The following is a 26317-nucleotide window of genomic DNA, read 5'->3' on the forward strand; positions in this document are numbered from 1 at the left end:
CATGGCGGTCCTATCTCCGAATGAAGACGTTGAGGAAAGAGTGTACCTCAGAGGAGAGGTCACTGGATGGATGATGTATGTGGTGCTGTATTCTCCTGTATATTTCATAGCAATGTATGTAATGTCTATCCAAATATCTGTTTTGGGGGGGCATGGATATAGAATTTGACCTACACTGCCGAAGCTTGGCCCCAGACTTCAGGTCACACTGTGTGTGTTCTGAATTCTGGGGCCTCACACCCATCTACTACATTATCTGTGGTGTTACATAGGACTGCAAGTGACATCTACTGCATTATCTGTAAAAAGGGGTGTGGTCACAGGTTGGGGGCACAATACTTGGCTTGCACCGGGTGCTGGCAACCGACGCTACACCACTGCATTTTTACGAACAGATATATGCCACTTTTTGGCGTATATCTGTCACAGATTGCGTCTCAAAGGTTATTTGCGCCGCAATCTGCAACTTTTTCCCCTTTTCCGACGTTCACGCCAGGTCTAAAAAGGGATGGGTAGGGAAGGGGGTGGGGTTGCAGGCCTGTCATTTCCTACGTCTATTTTAGGTATAGAAAATTATCTTAATCTACGCCAGCAAGGGATCTGGCGCAGAGTTAGGGCTCATGCACACGGCCGTTGGGACGTGTTTGTTATTGGCACTGCTGTGGCTTTAAGCCACCAATCCACAATCATCAGTGCTGCCTACCTGGGAAGCAGAAAGGATGTGGCTGTTGGTGGGCTTTAGGTGATATTTCAGTGCAGCAGTCTGCGTCAAAATTACGCTGTAAAATCCAGCATGTTAACGGGCCCTTAGGATGGCGGAAAATCTGCATGAAATCTGCACCAAAACTGCACAAAACAATTCACATAAATCCTCCCTAGTGTTGAGTGAATTACGCTTCAGATCCAAGATCCGAAGTCGCTTCGTTTGAATGCTGTACGGAGATCCGTCTCCGTACAGCATTCAAATGTATGGGCTGCGCCAACGTGAAATTCTGGTTTTAAAACGATCAGCGCATGTTATTTTGTGCTGTTGCAGGCATAAAACTTACCAACTCCTTTTAGTGTTGGGTGAATAGTACTCCAGACTCCCACACTTCCTTTTCTCAGACGTTGTCCAATTGCAAATTCAAGGTGTAGCAATGGTATGCCTTCAAGCACCAACAATATAAGGAAGGGGATCATAAATGCTCCTAAATGAAAAGTAAGAATAATGTATATGTTAAACTGTAGATCATCATGTAACCTATTAGCATATCTCATGAATTGTGACTTATAGGGTATGGCCACATGGTCAGATTTGTGCTTGCAGTTTTGAATGCCAAAAAAAATTAAAATTAAGTCATATCTGTCTTGTATACTTTCTCTCCTTTTATGGTCCACTCCTGATGTTGGATTCCAAAACTGCATTCAAAAACCTTACTGTGGTGGAATAGCCGGTAAATTCAGTACTTCTTTTATGCTCAGATAGTATGTATTCCAAAACATCAACATTTTATACTAATGCACAGGGGCGTTGCTAGGTTAAAACATTCGGGGCCTGGGCTCCTGATGTTTCTTCCCAGGCCCCGAATGTACTGCCTGACAGATACATACAACTGTATTGCCATCCTCAGGACAGCAATACAATTGAATCTAATGCCCTGCAAGAGCGGAAGGACCTGTGATGACATCACAGTCCATCTGATCAGTTCTTAATGCAGTAGCTGAAAAAGACCTGTGATGTCCCCATCATGTGACGAGTGCGCTTGAGGACGGTATAGCAGTGAAGAGAATTCCTGGGAAGAAGCTGTGGTGAGGTCTGCTACATGAAGAGAGGTAAGTGAAGGGAGAGGCAGAGCAATGTTGGGAGTTGTGGTTATTTAACTGGGACTGTATGCTACGGCTGAAGGGAGGGAAGTCATTTACATGGGACAGTGGGGTGGAGTGATGTTGTTTACATGGGACTAAAAGTTGAGGGGGGTGTTATTTACATGGGAATGCATGTTGGAGGTGGCTGGGGCACGGTGATTTTATTTACATGGGACTATATGTTGAAGGCAGCTGTGGGAGGGAGTGATATTAGTTACATGGGACTGCATGTTGGAGGTGGCTGGGGAGGGGGTGATTTTATTTACATGGGACTGTATGTTGAAGGTGTCTGGAGGAGTGGAGTTTGTTTACATGGGACAAAATATTAAAGGGGGGGTGGGACTGTATGTTGATGGTGGCTGGGGAGGGGGTGATCTTTACATGCGACTATGTTGAAGGTGGCTGGGGAGGGGTGATGTTCTTTACATGGAACTGTATGTTAAAGGCGGCCGGGGAGGAGGTGATGTTTATGTGGGACTGTATATTGAAGGCAGGAGAGATGGTGTGATGTTATTTACATGGGACTGTATATTTGAGGGGGCTGGAGAGATGGTGTGATGGTATTTACATGGAACTCTCGCAAAGGAAAATAATGTTATTTACATGGGACTGTATGGTGGAGGGGCTGAGGAATTATAATTTCTGAGGACACTAAACTAAGGAATATAAATACAGTGGGATGCGAAAGTTTGGGCAACCTTGTTAATCATGATTTTCCTGTATAAATCGTTGGTTGTTAAGATAAAAAATGTCAGTTAAATATATCTTGTAGGAGACACACACAGTGATATTTGAGAAGTGAAATGAAGTTTATTGGATTTACAGAAAGTGTGCTATAATTGTTTAAACAAAATTAGGCAGGTGCATAAATTTGGGCACCACAAAAAAGAAATTAAATCAATATTTAGTAGATCCTCCTTTTGCAGAAATTACAGCCTCTAAACGCTTCCTGTAGGTTCCAATGAGAGTCTGGATTCTGGTTGAAGGTATTTTGGACCATTCCTCTTTACAAAACATCTTTAGTTCATTCAGGTTTGATGGCTTCCGAGCATGGACAGCTCTCTTTAAGTCACACCACAGATTTTCAATTATATTCAGGTCTGGGGACTGAGATGGCCATTCCAGAACGTTGTACTTGTTCCTCTGCATAAATGCCTTAGTGGATTTTGAGCAGTGTTTAGGGTCGTTGTCTTGTTGAAAGATCCAGCCCCGGCGCAGCTTCAGTTTTTTCACTGATTCCTGGACATTGGTCTCCAGAATCTGCTGGTACTGAGTGGAATCCATGCGTCCCTCAACTTTGACAAGATTCCCAGTCCCTGCACTGGCCACACAGCCCCACAGCATGATGGAACCACCACCATATTTTACTGTAGGTAGCAGGTGTTTTTCTTGGAAAGCTGTGTTCTTTTTCCTCCATGCATAACGCCCCTTGTTATGGCCATATAACTAAATTTTAGTTTCATCAGTCCACAGCACCTTATCCCAAAATGATGCTGGCTTGTCCAAATGTGCTTTAGCCCACCTCAAACTGCACTTTTTGTGCTGTGGACGGAGAAAAGGCTTCCTCTGCATCACTCTCGCATACAGCATCTCCTTGTGTAAAGTGTGCCGAATGGTTGAACGATGCACAGTGACTCCATCTGCAGCAAGATGATGATGTAGGTCTTTGGTGCTGGTCTGTGGGTTGACTCTGACTGTTTTCACCATTCATCGCTTCTGTCTATCCGAGATTTTTCTTGGTCTGCCACTTCGAGCCTTAACTTGAACTGAGCCTGTTGTCTTCCATTTCCTCAATATGTTTCTAACTGTGGAAACAGAGAGCTGAAATCTCTGAGACAGCTTTCTGTATCCTTCCCCTAAACCATGATGGTGAACAATCTTTGTCTTCAGGTCATTTGAGAGTTGTTTTGAGACCCCCATTTTGCTACTCTTCAGAGAAAATTAAAAGAGGAGCGAAACTTACAATTGACCCCCTCAAATACTCTTTCTCATAATTGGATTCACCTGTGTATGTAGGTCAGGGGTCACTGAGCTTACCAAGCCAATTTGAGTTCCAATAATTTGTTCTAAAGGTTTTGGAATCAATAAAATGACAACAGTGCCCAAATTTATGCACCTGCCTAATTTTGTTTAAACAATTATAGCACACTTTCTGTAAATCCAATAAACTTCATTTCAATTCTCAAATATCACTGTGTGTGTCTCCTATATGATATATTTAACTGACATTTTTTATCGTAACAACCAACGATTTATACAGGAAAATCATGGCGATTAACAAGGTTGCCCAAACTTTCGCATCCCACTGTACTGGAGGTATTTCAGGGCAAGCATTATAACAGTAGGGGGCGATATAAATACTGGGGGCACTGTAGGGGCATTATAACAGTAGGGAAGGCGATATAAATACTGGGGCACTTCAGGGTGAGTATTATAACAGTAGGGGGCATTATAAATACTGGGGGGCATTTTAAATCCAGGTGACATTAGGCGTTCTTATTACTACTGGGGGCTCTATAGGAGGGACTTATAGATCTGCATTATTTCTACTAAGAGCACTATGGGGGCCTTATTACTACTGAGAGGTCTGCAGATAGCTTTATTACCACTGGGGGAACAATAGGGGGCCTTATTTCTATTGGAGGCTCTGTAAGGGCATTATTAATACTGGATGGATCTTCTATTAATGGGCGCACTCTTGTGGAGCACTATCACTGTTGGGGGCACTGTAGAGGGCAGTATTACTACTGAGGGTATTCTAGAAGGGTATTACTATTGGTGGAACTATAAAGAGCACTATTACTATGGGGAAGATTATCTGTATGGCACTAATTTTTCTTCAGGATAGTATTTGAGGGTACAGAAAAGTGAGGAAGCTAAGATATCTGTGTGTTACACTCTGCAGAGACGGGGAGGCTGAGAGAAGTCGTCTGGACTGAATGGAGAAGATGATGACAGAGAAGATCTACATCAGAGGAGACCTCACCGGATGTGAGAGGTATGTGCTGCTGTATAGCAAGTACAGTAAAATGTCTTCAGAGCTAGGGTTTGCAGGGGAGGGGGGCGGTTGGTCGACTTAGAGAATTGGGCCATATGCATTAGGGCTTGGGCGCCAGATCTTTTGAGACCCTAGCAACGCCCCTGCTAATGCAGGTATTCTGCAACATAAAAAACATGTAAGTTCCTAGATGGTCCAAACACCACTAACAATCAACATGTACAGTGGAGGAGGGTCTCTCCATTCTCAATAGCATATTCTGTAGTTAGAATAAGGACAGTAAGCTCTTCATACATTTATTTTTCTCTTACAAAGGCATGTCCATACAGCAGATTTTCATTGTGGCTTTTGACATGTATTCCACCCCAAAATCCACAGGAAAACATTGGGGGGGTCATTCACAAACAGATATACACTACTTTTTGGCATATACAGTATCTGTCACAGATTGCGGCGAAAAGGTTATTTCCTACGCTCATGAAAGGTCTAAAAGGGGGGAGTGGTGTGGGTGGAAGAGGGGCGGGTCAGCAGGCCTGTCTCATTTATCATTTTCTATGACTGTTTTAGCCATATAAAATGGTATAAATCTAGGCCAGCAAGGGAGCTGGCGTAGATATAGACAGGCGGTGGATACGCCAAAGTTATGTAGAGACTGGCGCCACTACATAAATTCGACGCATCTACTGCCAGGTAAAGGGGTATGTAGACCTGTCCTAGGTTGCTAATATAGCTTATATGTTTATACAGCTAATCCTGCCAATAACCTTAATACAGTTCCTATGTTTGTGTTAAAAAACAAAAACAGAGTTATTTACAGTGACTTCATGTTTGGATGTCATATAACTGTTATATATATATTGTGTTCACAGAAGCAGAAATGATAATATGCATTTAAGATTCATTATATAATGTAAGGTAAGCTCAATGACACAGCAGAAACAACAGAAAGCATAGAGTTAAACTGTTGCTGGGCAGGAGTCTTGACCAATCACAGCCAGCCTCACACACAGCAGGAGTTTTGACCAATCGCAGCCAGCCTCACACACAGCCTGTGTGGGAAATTCCCCTAGCAGGAACTGCTAGAAATCATTATTCAACAGAGAGGAGCTGAATACGGCGAATGGCGTAACGGAAAAAGGGTCAAAATGGCTGATTTTACATTTTCTCATTGCTTCTCTTACCCAAAAAATGTAATAAAATGCGATCGAAAAATCACACACTCCAAAATGGTATTAATAAAAACTATGGATTGTCCTGCAAAAAATGAGCCCCTAAACAGCTCAGACATAAGTATAAAAAAGTTATGGCGTTCAGAATATGGTGATGTAAAAATTTTTTTTCCAGCAAAATAAAATTTATTTTTACACTATTTAGACATAAAAAAAACCTATATATATGGGGTATCGTTGTAATCATACTGTCCCAGAGAATGAAGGGCATGGTCAGTTTTGCCTCTGACAAATCAATATGGGAACAAAACCCATAAAACGGAGAAGGAAAGTTTTTTTTTTTTTTTTCCAATTCCGCCCCATTTGGAATTTTTTACCGCTTCCCACTACATTTATCCCTCAAAAAATAAGCTATGTGAACAGAAATAGAAAAAAGTTATGGCTCAAGGAAGATATGGAAGGAAAATATAAACACAAAAAAACTAAAAAACCTACGGTAGTGAACAGTATCAAACGTGTAGCACTGAGTCACTTGGTTTCTATAGCTTGCTTACAGATTCAGATATCAAATCCATAGGTAGCATCCAACCTAATCCATAAGGCTAATTTACTCTATTTGAGCCTAGCAGATGTTGTAGGAGGTGGAAAAAAGATTTTTGTCTTCTTGGCTCAAATGGAGTAAACTGGACCTATGGATTATTTTGGCATCACCATTGGAACTGTAGAAACCAGGTGACTCAGTGTTACACGTTTGATATGGTGTTTAATATGAATATATAATGGATTTAAAAAAGAAAAATAAGCACATAAAGAGGTTGCTGTGCATTTTCAAACAATATGGTATTCTGAAAAATGCATATTTATCAGCTTCTGTGAGTTTCATTTTGTGAATGTAAGAACACAAAGTATCAGTAAATAGGTCAATGAGATCTCTAGCGGAAATTTGCCTGCACCTACCAAGTTAAAAGACCTAGTCCATACTTTGCATTATGATGCAGTTTTGCATATACCGGTAGTTAATTTTAGCTAGTATTTCTCCCTGTAGGCTTCATTATACCAAAGTACACTATCTAGTACACTAAATATACAAATATTATTTCTTGGCAAATTAATTTATATTTTTTCTCAATTTCTATTAGCACATAGATAAAAGGAGTCCAAAAACGTAAAGCGCTTTGCTTCAATACTGATCTATGGCAAATCATAGTCCACATAAACACAGTTGAATTAATTGGGTACTAGCAAAATAATTTCTACTTAAATAATATATCACATTGTCTCTGCAGTTAATGAAGCTAGATAACAGAAAGTCAGCACAAGAAGGAAAAATGGGGCAGATTTCTGGAGTACATGCTTTGTACCATCGGATTGGGAATGACAGCAGGGAAAACTGCCTATGGGAAAGATGCCTCCCCTGCCTGGCAGATCACAATGCCCCTCAACTTGTGGCAGTACTTACACAGTGCTACTTGAAGATGCATCTGTCTATAAACTGATTTTTATCCTTGTCCTCCCTTTATTACAAGCAACTGTAGATTATATTCATTGAAGAGACAATGACAAACACTTTCTGGGACACTTAAAGGAGTTATAAAACATTAGTACAGACCTCCCAGAGTGGCCGGCCCATGGTGGAGATTAGAGATGGATTTGCGGTTCGCCTGGCGGTCGTTTTGCGGCAAACTTTGCTCGTTCGCGCTTCGCCAAACAGGCGAACATATGGCGATGTCCGCCAGTGACATTCTTTTGCATTATGCAGAACTTTGAGCCATATGACACATCCATCAGGTGGGACAGGACAGCCAATTGAGATGTTTCAGCACATGGATACACCCCCTACCCTATAAATAAACCCGATCTGGTCGCCATTTTACATTCAGTCTTTTGCCAGTGTAGGGAGAGGCTGCTGTGTGGAGCAGGGACAGACTGTTAGGGACACCAAACGCTAGCTAATAGGGCTACAAAAGTCCTTTTAAGGACTGGTATAGGTGTGCTATCGATAGGTGTGACATACTGCGGGGTGTGATATATCTATAATATACTTTCTAACATAGAACATATATTATAGTGCATTTGTATTGTGCAGTAGTTGTGTGCGGTTCTGCTGCGATACCGCAGCTATACAGAGAGACAAATGCTATTGGAATAACTAATTGCAACTGGTGTGATATACCAGTTGCCCCCCAAAAAAAGGAGGCAGTGGTGTGATATACCTATAATATACTTTCTATATAGTGCATTTTTATTGTGCAGCAGTTGTGTGCGGTTCTGATGAGATACCGCAGCTATACAGAGGGACAAACGCTATTCGAACAACTAATTGCAAATAAAGTGATATACAGATGTAGCAGGGTTAGCACTCACTCCTAACTCAAATTTCTTAAATAATCGTGTTATCTTGAAACAAAAGCCATTGAAAAGCAATTGAAGGTGTTTGATTAGTTTAGATAACACATCTCAGAAAGCATGAGTGTTAACTCTACTACATCGGTACCTGTTGCCCCCCAAAAAACTGATTAAGGGGTTCTATATGCCTGCTTCCACAAATACTGCTCTTCTATAGGGACTTTGTCACAGGGTCATTTTGAAAATGACAGGCAGAGGAAGAAGCAGGCCATTCCGCAGGGGTGGTAGGGGTCGGGCAGGTGCACCAGGCGGGAACCTAAGTGGGAAGTTGGAGAAGGTGTGTGCGATTACAGATGTAGTAGAGTTAACACACATGCTTTATGAGACATGTTACCTAAACTAAATGCGTTAAGCAAACACCTTCAATTGCTTTGCGATGAGTTAAGAAATTTGAGTTAAGAGTTTGTGTGTTAACCCTGCTACATCTGTACGCCAAAGGATGCACCAGAGTTAATTGAGTGGCTCACTCAGCCTTCCGCATCTGCACCCTTCTCACTCTCTGCTGTGTGCATCCCCAAAGACACCACCACCATAGCCCCTCCACTCGAGTCAGAGGAATTATTTTCCCATCCATTCCCAGACCTTACCGATGCGCAGCCATTCTTGGCATTGGATGCGGAAGAGGAGGTAGCAACGGCCGCCACCCAGCGGTCTGACAGTACCCATATCAGCCCAAGGACGAAGGTCCCTGCTGTTGCTGCCTACTACGAGATTTCTAATGTCAGTGGTGGTGAAGGTGACGATGATGAAGTGTCGATCGATGTCACGTGTGTGCCCACAAGAGAGGAAGAGGAGGGGAGTTCAGAGGGAGAGACAGAGCAGCAGATAGGGGGTAGAAGTAGGCAGAACTCGCAGTGCACAGGAGGCAAAAAGCAGACTGCAAATGTATCTGGAGCAAGTCATCCACCATGCACGGTCACATCTGGTGCTCCCAAGATGCCGGTACATGGCTCCACAGTGTGGGCTTTTTTTTTAACATGTCCGCTGCAGCCAATAGTGTTGCTATCTGCAGCCTGTGCTGTCAACGCATAAGTCACAATAAGCCCAACACTCACCTAGGGACGACCGCCTTAGGAAGGCACCTGGCCTCCCATCACCGAGCCCAATGGAAGCAACACCGTCAGAACCCACAAAGCCACACTCCTGGCGCTCCACGTCCTGCCTCTTCTCCCTCTGCTCTCTCCTCCCATTTGTCCTCCACTCCACCTTCCACTGTGCCGTTGTCGCGTTCATCTAGCAAAAGGCAGGCTTCCGTGGCCAAATTTTCGAACGTAAAAAGTTGATGACGCCGGATAACCCTCTTGCCCAACGCCTGACCACCGGCTTGTCGGAACTTCTAGCTCGCCAACTACTGCCAGATAAACTGGTGGACTTGGAGGAGAAAATTTGTGGCCATTGGCACACCGCAATGGAAGGGCATCCCAGAGCTATGTGGCCATGTTCAGTGGCAATTGAAAGTATGTCTGGCACACAGTGTCAATGCCAAGATACATCTGACCAAACACGTGGTCTAGCAAACAAGGGCAGGGAAGGTACATAACTTTTACTGCCCACTGGGTGAACCTTCTGATGGCTGTCAAGCATGCAACACGTGGCACCCATGTGGATTTGGTGTTTCCACCACGGATTGCATGCAGGCCTGACTCTTCTCCTCCTCCTCCTCCTCCTACTCCATCCTCCATCTCCTCCTCGGCTGACTCCTCCTTTTCCACTGCTACCGCCTCTTCCACTGCATCCCCCCAGCTCCCCAGAACCTATTCGACGTGCCAGGTGAGATGTTGCCATGCTATGATGCGGCTGTTGTGCCTGGAAGCCAAGAGCCACACTGGTCCTGCACTCCTTTCAGCGCTGTGGTCACAGGTCGATTAGTGGCTAACCCAGCTCAATCTGACAGTTGGTAAAGTGGTGTGCGACAACGGTGCCAATCTGATGAGCGCGCTGAAACAGCCCAAAATGACACACGTGCCGTGCATGGCACACGTCGTGAACTTTGTCGTGCAGCGATTCGTTGCCAAATACCCCGGGGTCCAGGACGTCTTGTGGCAGGCCAAGAAGATCTTTGGCCATTTTAGAAGATTTTACACGGCCATGACTCGCCTTGCTGATATTCAGCGGCGACACCACTTTCCCGTCAGATGTCTAAACTTTTCTGGGATCCCTTGTGTTGTCTGTGGATGGGGGGAGGAGACCAAGGACGACATTCTCCTGGACGATGAGCAGGAGCCAAGGCTCTCCACCGCTTCCAAATTAGTGCAAATGGGGGCCTTCATGCTCCAGTATTTGAAGAGGGACCCCCGTATAAAAAGCTTAAAGGGCAAGGGCCAGTACTGGGTGCCAATATACTTAGACCCCCGGTACAAACATAAAATGACGGACATGTTACCAGCATCACAGAGGACTGTCCTAATGCAGCATTTCCAGGCCTTGCTTCGAGAGATACTGCATTCTGCTGTTCTTGACACTGGCAGAGGAATTTCCACCCACAGAGAAACAGTTGTGGGTACCAATCCTACAGCGCATGCGAGAAGAGGGCGGTTTGAAGATGTGTTGGTCACTTCGGATATGATATCATTCTTGCAGCCCATCGACAGCCGCCCTCCGGATCCAGCCTCAGGGAATGCCTAGACCGACAGGTGTCCGACTACATCGGGTTAACGGCCGATGTGGACGCTCTGAGAAGTGAGGATCCCCTTGACTACTGGTTGTGCAGGCTTGATCTGTGGCCAGAGCTGGCACAATTTGCCATGGAACTCTTGGCTTGCCCCTCACCGAGTGTCCTGGCCGAAAGGACGTTCAGCGCAGCAGGGGGGGATTGTGACCAATAAACGCACTCGCCTAGCTCACGACAGTGTGGACTACCTCATTTCTAAAAATGAATGAGGCATGGATCTAGGAGGAATTCAACACCTGTGATGACCACGTTTAATTGAATTTCCTCATGCCAGCCCACACATCAGCCACCACCCAGAACAAATAATAGTCCCTATTTTATGTAAATACAGCGGCATAAAAGGCCTTTTCTGTCTGGTGAATGCCTAATGTTTGGGGCCACGGAGGAATTCAACACCTGTGACGACCACGTGTTATCGAATTTCAACTATTATCATTTGTGTTTTTTTTTCAAGAGGGGGGATTTCGTTAGCCATGTTTTTAATCCAATTTTATATTTTTAGTTCTTTTAAACATATATGTATTTGACATGTATTTGTACCTCCAGCCACATAATAGTTTGATGTTTTCTGTCCGATGAATGCCTGCCTAATGTTTGGGGCCTGTACTCCCGTGGTCTAAAACAAAATTTTTCGAGGCTCCAGCAAGGCACATTTTTGACAGTTTTCCTTTAAGACGCATAAAAATGCCCCCTGATTAAAATACATATTTTTTGTGGGAATTTTTGCCATTGATCCCCCTCTGGTATGTCACTGTCCATGTTGTGGGACGATTTGTGCACTTCTAGTAAGTATTTGGTGGCTTCAAATATGACTTGAAGGTTTTTCAGGTTCGCCTGCCATAAAAGTGAATGGGGCCCGCCGCAAACTTTGGTTCGCGAACATTTTATCGCGTTCGCGAACAGTCCCGGCCGATGTTCGTCCATCACTAGTGGAGATCATACTTACCTTTACTGGGATCATACTTACCATCACTGGCTTCGATGTTTGTGTCTCCCAGGCCAGCTCTTCCTCTCCCTGCAGCACTGAAAACATGTGTCGACAGAGGGACCACTACATCCAATCACAACTGGTCACGTGACTCAGGGGTAGCACGTCACTGCTACAGCCTACGGTTGGCTGCAGTGGTCATGGATCCCCCATAATAAATGTTGTTTTCAGCACTGCCTTTTAATGGCTGGATTTTTGGATGCACTGTCACTTTTACTCCTTTTAGGCCTCTTTCACACGGGCGTCACGGATTTGCTCTGGATGTGTTGCTTGCGTGTGCTGTCAGTTTTGTATGCAATTGCGTCGCATTCTTGCATTTTTCCCATGCGATATAAATCGGGCGCAAATCCTCAGGGAAGGTAGGCAACCATTCCACTATGCAATATTTCCCCAAAAATAAGCTGCCTTATTTTTTTGTAAAATTTTTATATATATATATAAAACGAATGATGAGGCAGCACTTCCAGTATAGAGTGAACGGGTGAGGACCCCAAACTTTATTCAAGCGACGTTTCGGCCTGCTCAATGAGGCCTTTCTCAAGCTAAATAACAGTGCATATGACAAGGTATATATACCCATCAACAGTGCTTTAAGTGGGCCAAAAGAGGTGCCGGTACTCTATTAGGCGCCGGTGCTCCCCCCCCCCCTGCACATCAGACCCCCCCATCACACACATATATATTAGTTCCTCTATGTACCAGTACCCCCCCCCCACCACCGCACATTCGTTCCTCTCTGTACCAGTACCCCCCTGCACATCAGACCCCCCCCCCTCCACTCATCACACACACACACATTAATTCCTCTCTGTACCAGTACCCCCCTGCGCCCCTCCCAACACTCCAGTATAATAAACATTGGTGGCGCAGTGCGCCCCCCCAACACCCCAGTATAATAAACATTGGTGGCGCAGTGCGCCCCCCCATCACCCCAGTATAATAAACATTGGTGGCGCAGTGCGCCCCCCCTCAATATAATAAACATTGGTGGCGCAGTGGGCCCCCCCTCAATATAATAAACATTGGTGGCGCAGTGCGCCCCCCCTCAATATAATAATCATTGGTGGCGCAGTGGGCCCCCCCTCAATATAATAATCATTGGTGGCGCAGTGGGCAGTGCCAATGAGGGTTAAAAAATAAAAATAATAATTAACTCACCTCCTCCAATTGATCGTCTTCTGTTCTTTCTTCATGACCTGTCAAAGGACCTGTGGTGACATCACTGTTAGCATCACATGATCCATCACCATGGTAATGGGTCATGTGATGAGCTCAGTGACGTCACCACAGGTCTTGAAGAAAACAGGAGAACGGCAGCTACGCGATCATCTGGAGGAGGTGAGTTAAAAATTTTTTATTATTTTTTAACCCTCACTGGCACTTCCCACTGAGCCACCAATGTTTCTTATACTGGGGTGTTTGGGGGGGAAAGCGCACTGCCTACCAACGTTTCTTATACTGGGGTGTTGGGGGGGGGGCGCACTGTGCCACAAACGTTTCTTATACAAATACAGGAGGCGGGTGCTGGAATCAAATAGCCGGCACCCGACCTCTGTGACAGGGAGCTGCGATCAGCTACAATTAACCCCTCCAGTACCGCACCTGAAGGGTTAACTCAACTGCAGCTGATCGCAGCTCCCTGTCACAGAGGTCGGGTGCCGGCTATTTGATTCCAGCACCCGCCTCCTGTTTTTGTATTCAGGTCAGTTATCTTCATTGGTGGCGCAGTGGCCACAGCCCCTCCCCTCCTCCTCCCGTCTCTCTTCTTATTGGCAGCGGCGGGGGCAGCAGGCAGGTCAGACAGGGGAGGAGGAACGAATCAGGTCAGACAGGGGAGGGCTAGATGGAGGGGGCGCCCCGAGGGAGAACACAAGTTCAGCCTCGCCTGCCGCATATTACATTGCGAGCTGTCGGCCGCCCAGCGCCCCTGTTACTATGGCGCCCTGTGCGGCCGCACAGCCCGCACACCCCAAAGGCCGGCCCTGCGCTCCGGTACCGGAAACCCACGTACTGGGCGCACGGAGAGGTGTTGGTACTCTCCAGGGCAATTTTTGGAAGTGGCGGTACTGAGTACCGCCGCGTTCCGGCCCACTTCAAGCACTGCCCATCAATCAATACAGATCAATTACAAACAGTGATTGGGCGTGACTCCAGTCAAGTCACGTGATCATTAACCATATAAATACATAACATAAGTGTATAATGAACATTCTCATATTACAAGCGTAAAAACATTTCATAAGTGATCATAATGATATCAAAACTAATATATAGAGATGAATCTCTGTGCTTCAATTATAATATAGAATATGTATCCCTCTCTGTTCAATACATAATTACCCACAGTGGACACTGTGCAGAAAGTGATAGGTGCATATGGGGTTAAAAACATCAATAGTTGGTACAGCTGTACCATATCATAAGTTAAAATCAACAGGACGGAGCTCACCACACTGAGACACTTGGAACCGGCCGGCATTGGCGTCCCCCCGCCGGCGATGCGCATGCGCCGAGTCAGACGTCATTGGCCACGCCCCCCAGCAAAGCCGCGCTCACACGTGACCGCTCCATGGACCGCAGCGTCATCCTCTGGAGCGCAAGAGACGCAGCTGTGAGGGGAGGGAGGCCAAGTCATGTGACTCAGATGATTTTTGATGAACTTGATGAGCCTTTGTCTTTGTACTGGATGGAGCCGCCCAATGACCTTGGATACAAGATTGTGATAGTGATCATTGTGTGGAGACTAGCGGGACTGCGACTCACGACTTGGATTGTCACCATGGTGCACGCTATTTTTATTGAAATTTGATTGTCACTTTACTTGTACTGATGATGTGTGCGATTTCACTTGCCTCATATTTGTGAGCTGGTGGTATTATACACACATCAGTGCTATAGGTGTGGGCAGATGGGAGGTGTGTCCCACTGTAACCACACATGTATGGGGTGCAATATTGATGGCCAGTGTCGGGTGGGCAGTCACTCTGTGTGAGTCAACAGAGTTTGATGGCCTATCCGTTGGACCAGCTATATGCCCCTGTATGTGTATTGCTATTTTGATTGCGTGCATTGATCTGTGTCCTGGTGACAGTACATACGCTCGCATCTCCCGGTTGTTTACATCACCATGGTCACTAAAACACGCCCCCGTGTGCTGTGCGTCTGACGCTGAGTCACATGACTTGGCCTCCCTCCCCTCATAGCTGCGTCTCTTGCGGTGCGCTCCAGAGGATGACGCTGCGGTCCATGGAGCGGTCACGTGTGAGCGCGGCTTTGCTGGGGGGCGTGGCCAATGACGTCTGACTCGGCGCATGCGCATCGCTGGCGGGGGGACGCCAATGCCGGCCGGTTCCAAGTGTCTCAGTGTGGTGAGCTCCGTCCTGTTGATTTTAACTTATGATATGGTACAGCTGTACCAACTATTGATGTTTTTAACCCCATATGCACCTATCACTTTCTGCACAGTGTCTACTGTGGGGTAATTATGTATTGAACAGAGAGGGATACATATTCTATATTATAATTGAAGCACAGAGATTCATCTCTATATATTAGTTTTGATATCATTATGATCACTTATGAAATGTTTTTACGCTTGTAATATGAGAATGTTCATTATATACTTATGTTATGTATTTATATGGTTAATGATCACGTGACTTGACTGGAGTCACGCCCAATCACGCCCAATCACTGTTTGTAATTGATCTGTATTGATTGATGGGTATATATACCTTGTCATATGCACTGTTATTTAGCTTGAGAAAGGCCTCATTGAGCAGGCCGAAACGTCGCTTGAATAAAGTTTGGGGTCCTCACCCGTTCACTCTATACTGGAAGTGCTGCCTCATCATTCGTTTGATATATTTCGTGGAGGAAGAGCCGACCTCTTTTTTTGCACCCGGTACATCGCATCTGACTGTGCTGCTGCACTATTTGTGTTATATATATATAATCACACAGATATTATGTGTGTGCAAAAATCTACACTAACACTACCTAACTAAAATTGATTTCTATCTAAAACTAAAAGTACTTTTTACACAAAAATAAATAAAAGTGAAAAGTAAAAAAAAAGGTACTTATTAGTGCTCAGAGCTGCAGAACAAACGCAAGTGGACGTTTGGTGCGTTCGTGCAGACACTGCAGTATAAAAATTTACTGCAGATACAAAAAAGAACACTAGCTAAAAATTTACTTTGAAATATATAATGTATATATGGAAGAAAAAAGGCAGCACTCCAAATTTGTGATGAAAAAAGTGGACGGTTTATTCACCCATCTAGCAGCAACGTTTCCGCTCTCTCATTGGAGCCTTTGTCCAGCTGAGTAACATGTGCATAGTGGCATACATAAGTAGTGCAAACAATTTCATAATTACAAATCGATGATTAAACAATAAAGTGCAAGTGCGTCAAGAGTATAGCAGTATTAAAAATACAATTCATCTGTCGCCATAATTATATCCCAAATAATTGTGAACATGATCGTATAAAATACATATCGTAATCGGTACAATGAAAAAAATCTATAAACATACATGATTGCCAATCAAATATGGTAAAGTATACACAGTGCATGGCAATGACAAATCAATTAAAACATTAAAAACCTTTTGAATGAATCACGTTATGTCATAGAGACCTGGTGGAATCTGCTGGCGTCCGGAAAAGCAGTCGGCGCATGCGCCGCTCCATGTGCTCAGGCGAGACACGTAATCATGACAAAGAGTAAGGCCTCTTTCACACGGGCGTTGCGGGAAAAGGTGCGGGTGCGTTCCGGGAACATGCGCGATTTTTCCACGCGAGTGCAAAACATTGTAATGCGTTTTGCACTCGTGTGAGAAAAATCGCGCATGTTTGGTACCCAAACCCGATCTTCACAGAAGTTCAGGCTTGGGATCGGTGTTCTGTAGATGGTTATACATGGTTATAAGGGAAAATAATAGCATTCTGAATACAGAATGCATAGTAAAATAGGGCTAGAGGGGTTAAAAAAAAAAACAAAAAAAAAAAACTCACCTTAATCCACTTGCTCGCACAGCCCGGCTTCTCTTCTGTCTCCTTCTTTGCTGATTGCAGGAAAAGGACCTGTGGTGATGTCACTCCGGTCATCACATGATCCATCACCATGGTAAAAGATCATATGTGGTCATGTAGCTACATTATGGAAATTACAAGTGGCATAGCTGGCCTTTGCAAAAAACCAGATTCCACTTGTAATAATTTTAAACTACTAATGCAAATACAAGGAGGAATCTGATTGGTTGCTAGCGGCAACTATGACATTTATAATTTACACATTGTTACAAATTACATTACCCACATAGTACACGTACAGTGTGTATTGATAAACATGTAGTCAGCATTGGTTATAATCTATTAACGGCCGCAGGAACATCAGTTCTTGCTTATACCGATATGGCCTTTTCCTGAAAGTGCTGGACCCGCTGCACCCTTGGAGAATCTTTTTCCGGAATTGGTCCCGACAGCTCCTCCAGCGACTCTTTACTTCTGCAACTTGAAATAAAAATACAAAAAACAAACTTTTACCAAACAATACAATCTTACAGAGGATAACGTATGCCATATTCTATGCTATAAGGGACAATAACGTATGCCATGTGCTATGCTATAAGGGGCGATAACGTATGCCATGTGCTATGCTATAAGGGGCGATAACGTATGCCATGTGCTATGCTATAAGGGGCGATAACGTATGCCATGTGCTATGCTATAAGGGGCGATAACGTATGCCATGTGCTATGCTATAAGGGACAATAACGTATGCCATGTGCTATGCTATAAGGGGCGATAACGTATGCCATGTGCTATGCTAGAGAGGACAGCTAAGATCAAACATGTATAGATTGTCCACTTTTTACTTACCAAACCTCTCCCGTCTTTGGCCTTGACTAGTCTCCCAAACTGTACAAAATATTTCTTTGGCAATTTTTTTGCCATGCTTGCTCTTTCCTGGAACGGTCCTGGTATTCTGCAGAGTTCATGTTCCAAATACATGGGCGCTCCTTGACCAGGTTTATCATTTTGGGAACATCAATGTCTTTTGGGGCCTTTTTTCATGTTTGATTTGGCTCCGCAAGGGCAAGATAACAAGCAATAATCTGTCTCCCATGCAGTGCCTGCAGACAGACACTGATAACTTCACTTCCTGTCTTTTAACCCCTTAGGGACCCATGACTTACCGGTACGGCATGGATCCCGAGTCCTTACGGACCAATGACGTACCAGTACATCATGTATAGTTCCGATCACCGCAGCCTGGCGGGCGGTGATCGGAACCTGGTGCCTGCTCAAATCATTGAGCAGGCACCTAGGCTAAATGCGCGGGGGGGTCCCCAGTGCGTGACCCCCCAGTGTTGGCAAACGCCGCAAACCGCAGGTCAATTCAGACCTGCGGTTTGCGGCTTTTTATTGTGCGGCGGTGCCATCAGGTCCCCATGGGGCTGTGGGGGGGACCCGATGGCATGGAAGGCAGCGTGAAGTCTAAGGAAGGCATCGCGCTGCCTTCCGGTGAAAAGCCTGTGAGATCCAGCCCTCTGGATCTCACAGGCCGGAAGCTGTATGAGTAATACACACAGTATTAATCATACAGCCAATGCATTCCAATACAGAAGTATTGGAATGCATTGTAAAGGATTAGACCCCCAAAAGTTCAATTCCCAAAGTGGGACAGAAAATAAAGTGAAAAAAAAGTTGAAAAAATAAAGTTTTTCCCCTAAAAAAATTTAGTTTCAAGTAAAAATAAACAAAAACGTCATTTTCCCCAAATAAAGTTTTAAAAAAATTGGTAAGAAATAGGGGAAAAAAAAAAAGTATACATATTAGGTATCGCCGCGTCTGTATCGACCGGCTCTATAAACATATCACATGACCTAACCCATCAGATGAACACCGTAAAAAATAAATAAAAACTATGCTAAATAAACAATTTTTTTGTCACCTTACATCACAAAAAGTACAACAGCAAGCGATCAAAAAGGGTTTGCCCACCAAAATAGTACCAATCTAACCGTCACCTCATCCCACAAAAAATGAGCCCCTACCTGAGACAATTGCCCAAAAAATAAAAAAACTATGGCTCAGAATATGGAGACACCAGCCACACTTTCGTAGTTCCCTAGAACCTCTCCCAATTATCGAAGTACCGTTTGACCGAATAGCTATGGACCTCATAGGTCCAGTACCGAAGTCCACCAGAGGGCATCAACAAATCTTAGTCATTCTAGACACTCAGTACCCGGAGGAGGTGCCACTGCGACATACCTCGGCCAAACTCATAGCTAAGGAGTAGTGTTGATCAAGCGCCAAAGTGCTCGGGTGTTCGGGTCGAACACCTCGGGATGCTCAGGTGCTCTACTGAGCACAATGGAAGTAAATGGGAGAACCTGAGCATTAACCCAGGCACCCCCTGCTCTGAAGAGGGGAGGGTGTCTGGGTCATAGGAAAAAGGTCAGAAATTGATGGAAACACCACCGAAATGGTTCGGGAACAGCATGTGGTGGATGTCTGGATGCATCTTGGACTCCCAGGTTGCTGCTGGGAACAATGTTGTCCGAGTAGTACGTCACTTTTACAGACTGACAATAATACGCACAAAACCGAAGATCTTCTTTAAATATGCCGGGCCAGTAAAACAGCTGTAGAGTACGATCCTGAGTTTTCTGCAGCCCCAGGTGACCCCCGAGAACATGTTGTTGGGCTAGATCTAACACAAGCTTGCAATAAGCTTTGGGGACCACCAACTGTTCAATAGGCTCACCCTGTAGTTGGTTTACCAGATACAACATATCCTGATGAACCACAAAACGGGGAAAAACACTGACTCTGCCCCAGGTTGATATGGTTTACCATCTACTATTAACACATTTTCCCAGGCACAGGATAGGGTTGGGTCCCAACGTTGTGCAGTACCAAAATTATCCCCGGAGACGTTGAGGTCTGCCAATTCAGGACCCGGAGGCAAGTCCTCCACATCCCCCACCATCACACTTGTTCCACCGAAGTGGCGGTCACCCCTACCACTGTCCCTTCGGTCTCAGGTTCCCAGGGTTCTGGTCTCCCCACTGAGCCGGGCCACTCTGCTAGGGTTACCCCTGTCTCATGGGTATCGGTCCCTCTCATAGCAGACCACAGTGCTGGAATATCTCTCCCTATTATAAGGTCGTAGTGTAAATTTGGGGCAACTGCCACTTTGTGAGTCCATCTGCCAGTCCCTGTGGTTAGAGACACCAGGGCGGTGGGATAGTCTTTTAAGTCTCCATGGATGCACATGACCCATGATCCAGCGTATACTATGCTGACCGTACCAGGGGAGCCCTTACAAGGGACACCAGACTACCTGAGTCCAGCAGAGCCTCCGCTGGAGTGTCTCCTACCTCCACCTGGCACAGGTGGTTTAGAGTTTTTGAGGTACCTGCTGCACACAGCTTCCTGGCATAGAGCTACTGACGGTAGCCATAGTTAGTATCCATGGGTTCCACCTGATGGGGACAGTCAGCTCTTACATGGCCCGGATCCTGACACCGCCAGCAGACTATCGGAGTCAGGTCCGTAGAGGGTACACCCCAGGTTTTGGTTGGTACAAGTCGCCAGGTCTGGGATGGAGATTTGTGGGGTTTGACTGCCCCCCCCCCTAAAGAGTCCCATGTAACAGTCTTAGTAGCCTCGTAGTGCTCCACCAGGTCCACCATTTCTAGGGCGTTGCCAGAAGACACCTGGCCGATCCAGTGCTGGAGAAGGGGTGGCAGAGTCCTCCAGAACATATCAGCCAAAAGTCTATCCAGCATAGCCATGGGACTCGGCACATCAGGCTGCAGCCACTTTTGCAAGAGGTGGAGTAAGTCATAATACTGGGTCCTTGCAAGCTCAGCTGGCTTAAACCCCCACTGATGTAACTGCTGGGCCCAGACCAACACATTCACCCCCCAGTCTTGCCAAAATCTCACCCTTTACTTTTTGGTAGTCGGCTGCTTGATCTTCCGGCAGGTTGAAATACTGGGAATCGAATGCCAGGAATGGAGCGACGACCTCAGCCCACTGGTCACGGGGTAGCTTTTGCCTGATGGCGTACATCGCTAGGTAAGTTTCAATGTCATCTGCGGGGGTCATCTTAGGAATCGCGGTGCGGACTGCGTTCCAGGCATCGTGGACGCTCGGGATTGCTCATGCTGTCTGCAAAGCCATCACGTGTGTAGCAGCAACTGGTTAGTTTCCTGCTGTTGCTTATTAGCCTCACGTTGCTGCAGGTTTGTCTCTCACTGCTGCAGATTATCCTCCATGAGGGCCTTCACAACAGCCTACGTTTTGTCATGGGGCACTGGTTGTAATACAGCTGGTTTAATGTACGACATACAACTGTGCCTAAAAAATTGCAGAAACCAAAAATATCGGCGTTCATGCCAGCCTCACTGCTCTGCCCGCATCCTCCACCAATTGTGGGGTTTCGCTCTGGTACATAGGGTAAGCGGGCGCAGTACAGAGGCAAAATACAAGTTCTTAACTCAAAATGTCAGTGTTTATTCACACTTGAGGCAATTGCACAAAACAGCATGTAACTTTGCAGTCTTGGTGTTAATACAAACACAATGGAAAGTTCATATAACACAAGTCACCTTGCTGGCAGTTCTGCCTCCAGTAGTCCACACCAGGCTTTAGGGGGCCTGTTTTCCCAGCGTGCGGCTCTCAGCCCTCCAGCATGGCACAAAGCCTCAGATCCCAAAAACAGAGACATCCCTGCTGAGCCCAGCTGCCTAATTAAGGACAGCCAGGTGCTGCCATGACCTGGACCAGAACTTAAACTCGGTCCGGTATTTGACCTCACCTGGCTGGAAACCAGCCTAGCTGCATATGCTGGGAGGAAAATACCTGCCTTGCCAGACACAACCCCTCACTGTGTCACAGTGGGTAAGTAACTGGGTCAGTGATAGAAAACAGAGTGTGGTTATTAACGGTACACAGTGGCGTGCCCTGTCTGCCCCGGGTGCCGGCTCTCAGGGGGGTACGAGAAGCAATGAGCGCTTCCATCAATACAGATGGAAGCACTCATTGCTTTTCCCTTTATAAGATGCGGTGCATCTTATAAAGGGAATACTAGTAGTGAGCGCTTCCATAATGGACGCACTCACTAGTCTGCAGGAGGAGGGAGAGAGAAGCGATGCTCTTCTCAGGGCCGGCGCCGCTGTGTCAGGACTCCTGGCTGCCTGCAGCGTCAGGACGTACAGAGCGCACTTTGACCTAATGCTGCAGGAGGTCAGGTGACTGCAGCACTGGCCCTGAGAAGAGAAGACGGCCAGAACAGGGAGAGTGGTGGCAGGAGAGAGTGGCAGCAGGAGAGATAAGTATTATTTTACAGTCTTATCTGAGGTCTGATATCTGGAGGTCTAATGGAGGTCTGACTTGGGGGGGGGTGGGAGGTCTGACTTGGGAGGGGTCGGGAGGTCTGACTTGGGAGGGGTCGGGAGGTCTGATTTGGGGGGGGATCTGGAGGTCCGACTGGGGGGTCTGGAGTGGTCTGAATTGGGGGTGGGGGAGTCTGGAGTGGTCTAATGGGGGGTCTGGAGGTCCGACTGGGGGGTCTGGAGTGGTCTTAATTGGGGGTGGGGGAGTCTGGAGTGGTCTAATGGGGGGTCTGGAGGTCCGACTGGGGGGTCTAGAGTGGTCTGACTGGGGTGTCTGGAGTGGTCTAATGGAGGGTCTGGAGATCTGACTGGGGGTCTGGAGTGGTCTAATGGGGGTCAAAAGGTTTTAATGGTGGTCAGATATGGGAATCTGGAGGTCTAATGTGTGTCTGGAGGTCTGATATGGTTCTGGAGGTCTGATATGGGGGTCTGGAGGTCTAAGGGGGATATTATCTGAGGTCTAATATTGGGTCGGGGTCTTACATGGAGGTCTAATGGGGGTCTGGTTTGACATGGAGGTCTAATGGGGGTTTGGTCTGAGATGGGGGGTTCTCATTTAGGGTTTTACATGGGGGTCTGAACTGAAAGGAAGGGGGGATTTGTTTTTTGTACTTGCGCACAAAATAAAGGGTTGTTTGTGGTACCAGTATTTTCAGGGGGACTGTTTCTGCAGGAAAATATTGGGGAGCACAGTGGACACAGTATTGGGGGTGGGAGGATGATGAAAAAGTAAGAAAATAAGATGTCTGTTTGTTAAACTCTGCAATGACTAGGTGCGGCTAAAAGAAGTCACCATGGTGGTCTAGTCTAACAGGAGAAGAGGAAAGAGAATATCTACATCAGAGAAGAGACGTCACTGGATGTAAGAGGTATGTGGCGCCGTATTACCCTGTATATGTTCTGTAGCGCTGTATGTAATGTCTTTAAAGGGGCTGTCCTTTTTTTTTTTTTTTTTTTTTGTATGAGTGCTGGCTTCTCTGCTCTGTTTACCTGCTCATCACTGCGAATGCTATGGCGAGCAGGTGAACAGAGAAAGCAGGTCTCATTTGAGCACTGCCTTCTCTTCAAACAGCTGGTGGCTGGGGACAGAAAGGGCATTACTACTATGGAGGGGCACAGAGGGCATTACTAATGTGAAGGGGGCACAATGAGCATTTCTACTATGGAGGGGGTACAGAGCCAGTTGGCATTATCACTGTGAAGGGGCCACAGTGGGCATTATTGCTGTGAAGTGGGCACAATGGGATTTTCTACTATGGAGGGGCACAGAGGGCATTACTAGCACAGTGGGAATTACTGTGAAGGGGGCACAATGGGCATTACTGTGAAGGGAGCACAGTGGGCATTATTACTATAAAGGGGGCACAATGGATATTATTACTGTGAAGGGGACACAATGGGGATTATTACTGTGAAGGGGGCACAAAGCAGGCATTACAACTGTGAAAGGGGCACAGAGGGGGCATAACTACTGTTAGGGGGCACAATGTGGGCTTCACTACTGTGAGAGGGCACAATGTGGGCATAACTACTGTGAGGGGCACACATCTGTACAAAACTGCTGTGAAGGTTGTACAATGAGGGAAATACTATTGTAAGGGGGGTACAATTTTTCAAAATAATTGGGATGGGGGTGCCAGAGAGAGGACCTGCCCCGGATGCCAAACACCCTAGGCACACCACTGACGGTACACACTCAGAATGGGTCACTGTCACTAGTGGGGTACCACAGGGGTCAGTATTGGGCCCTATTCTCTTCAATATATTTATTAATGATCTTGTAGAAGGCTTGCACAGTAGAATATACATTTTTGCAGATGACCCTAAACTGTGTAAAGTAATTAACACTGAAGAGGACAGTATACTGCCACAGATGGATCTGGATAGATTAGAGGCTTGGGCAGAGAAGTTGCAGATGAGGTTTAACACTGACAAATGTAAGGTTATGCACATGGGAAGGAATAATGCAAGTCACCCGTACATACTAAACAGTAAAACACTGGGTAACACTGACATTGAAAAGGATCTAGGAATTTTAGTGAACAGCAAACTAAGCTGTAGAAACCAGTGTCAGGCAGCTGCTGCCAAGGCCAATAAGATAATGGGTTACATCAAAAGAGGCATAGATGCCCGTGATGAGAACATAGTCCTACCACTTTACAAATCACTAGTCAGACCACACATGGAGTACAGTTCTGGTCTCCTGTGAACAAGGCAGACATAGCAGAGCTAGAGAGGGTTCAGAGGAGGGCAACTAAAGTAATAACTTGAATGGGGCAACTATAGTACCCTGAAAGATTATAAAAATTAGGGTTATTCAGTTTAGAAAAAAGACAACTGAGGGGAGATCTAAGAACTATGTATAAATATATTAGGGGTCAGTTCAGAGATCTCTTCTATCTTCTATTTATCCCCAGGACTGTGACTCTGACAAGGGGACATCCTCTGCATCTGGAGGAAAGAAGGTTTGTACACAAACATAGAAAAGGATTCTTTACGGTAAGAGCAGTGAGACTATGGAACTCTCTGCCTGAGGAGGTGGTGATGGTGAGTACAATAAAGGAATTCAAGAGGGGTCTGGATGTATTTCTGGAGCGTAATAATATTAGAGGCTATAGCTACTAGAGAGGGGTCGTTGATCCAGGGAGTTATTCTGATTGCCTGAGTGGAGTCGGGAAGGATTTCTTTTTGCCAAAAGTGGAGAAAATTGGCTTCTACCTCAGTTTTTTTTTTTTTTGTCTTCCTCTAGATTAACTTGCGGGATGAAATGCTGAACTGGATGGGCAGATTCATTTTTCAGCCTTCTAAACTATGTTTCTATGTCACTATGTATTGCACCTTCAAAAGTGATTCAAGGAATGACAATTAATCAACTAGTGGAAGGCTCATGGATGCCCAAGACTCAGAAAGGCCTGTGGGGAGTGAAGGCTAGCGTGTCTAGTCAAATCCCAGAGAAAAAAGTCCCCAAAAGCATATCAGAAATAGATATAAATTTCTTTGAGATTAGAAGAAACTATTTGCCTGTCTCTCCTTCTAGACACAGTCCATTAGCTATATTTGGTATTACAGCTCATTTGCATTCACTTCACTTGGGTTGTGTTTTTATTTATTTTTTATAAAAAAATATATATTATCTCATAAAAACCTTTAAATATTAACAAAGCATCTCAGTTTGAGTGAAATATCCAATTCTGATTGAAACAGAACTTTTAATTTTTTAAATGGATAGTATGTGTAAGGCCTCATGCCCCCGACCGTTTTTTTTTTTTAAGGTCTGCAAAAACGGGGTCCGTAGGTCCGTGATCCACGGACATGAAGAAAAAGTCATTTTGGTGTCCGGAGCCAAACGGATCCGTCCTGACTTACAATGCAAGTCAATGGGGACGGATCCATTTGACGTTGACACAATATAGTGCAATTGCAAACGGATCCGTCCCCCATTGACTTTGAATGTAAAGTCAGGAGTCCCTATTTTACCATCGGATCGGAGTTTTCTCCAATCCGATGGTATATTTTAACTTGAAGCGTCCCCATCACCATGGGAACGCCTCTGTTAGAATATACCATCGGATTTGAGTTACTCATATCCGACAGTATATTCTAACACAGAGGCGTTCCCATAGTGATGGGGACGCTTCAAGTTAGAATATACTACGAACTGTGTACATGACTGCCCCCTGCTGCCTGGCAGCACCCGATCTCTTACAGGGGGCTGTGATCCGCACAATTAACCCCAATAATAAATTTACCTAAGAACTCCCTAAGAATATCGTTCATCAAGTTTTGGAACACAGCTGGGGCATTGCTGAGTCCAAAA

General features: G+C 45.6%; 1 protein-coding gene across 1 annotated transcript in view; it reads right to left on the reverse strand.

Annotated features, from left to right (window-relative positions):
• The window catches only part of SLC6A19 (solute carrier family 6 member 19), a 144098-nt gene that overhangs the window by 95495 nt on the left and 22286 nt on the right, over positions 1–26317 (reverse strand). The window contains exon 2 of the mRNA XM_040432609.1: positions 1050–1190. Coding sequence (XP_040288543.1) covers positions 1050–1190 — 141 coding nt within the window. The remainder of the gene's footprint in view (positions 1–1049; positions 1191–26317) is intronic.

Source organism: Bufo bufo, chromosome 5, assembly GCF_905171765.1.
Source record: "Bufo bufo chromosome 5, aBufBuf1.1, whole genome shotgun sequence".
In the NCBI taxonomy this organism is placed as follows: domain Eukaryota; kingdom Metazoa; phylum Chordata; class Amphibia; order Anura; family Bufonidae; genus Bufo; species Bufo bufo.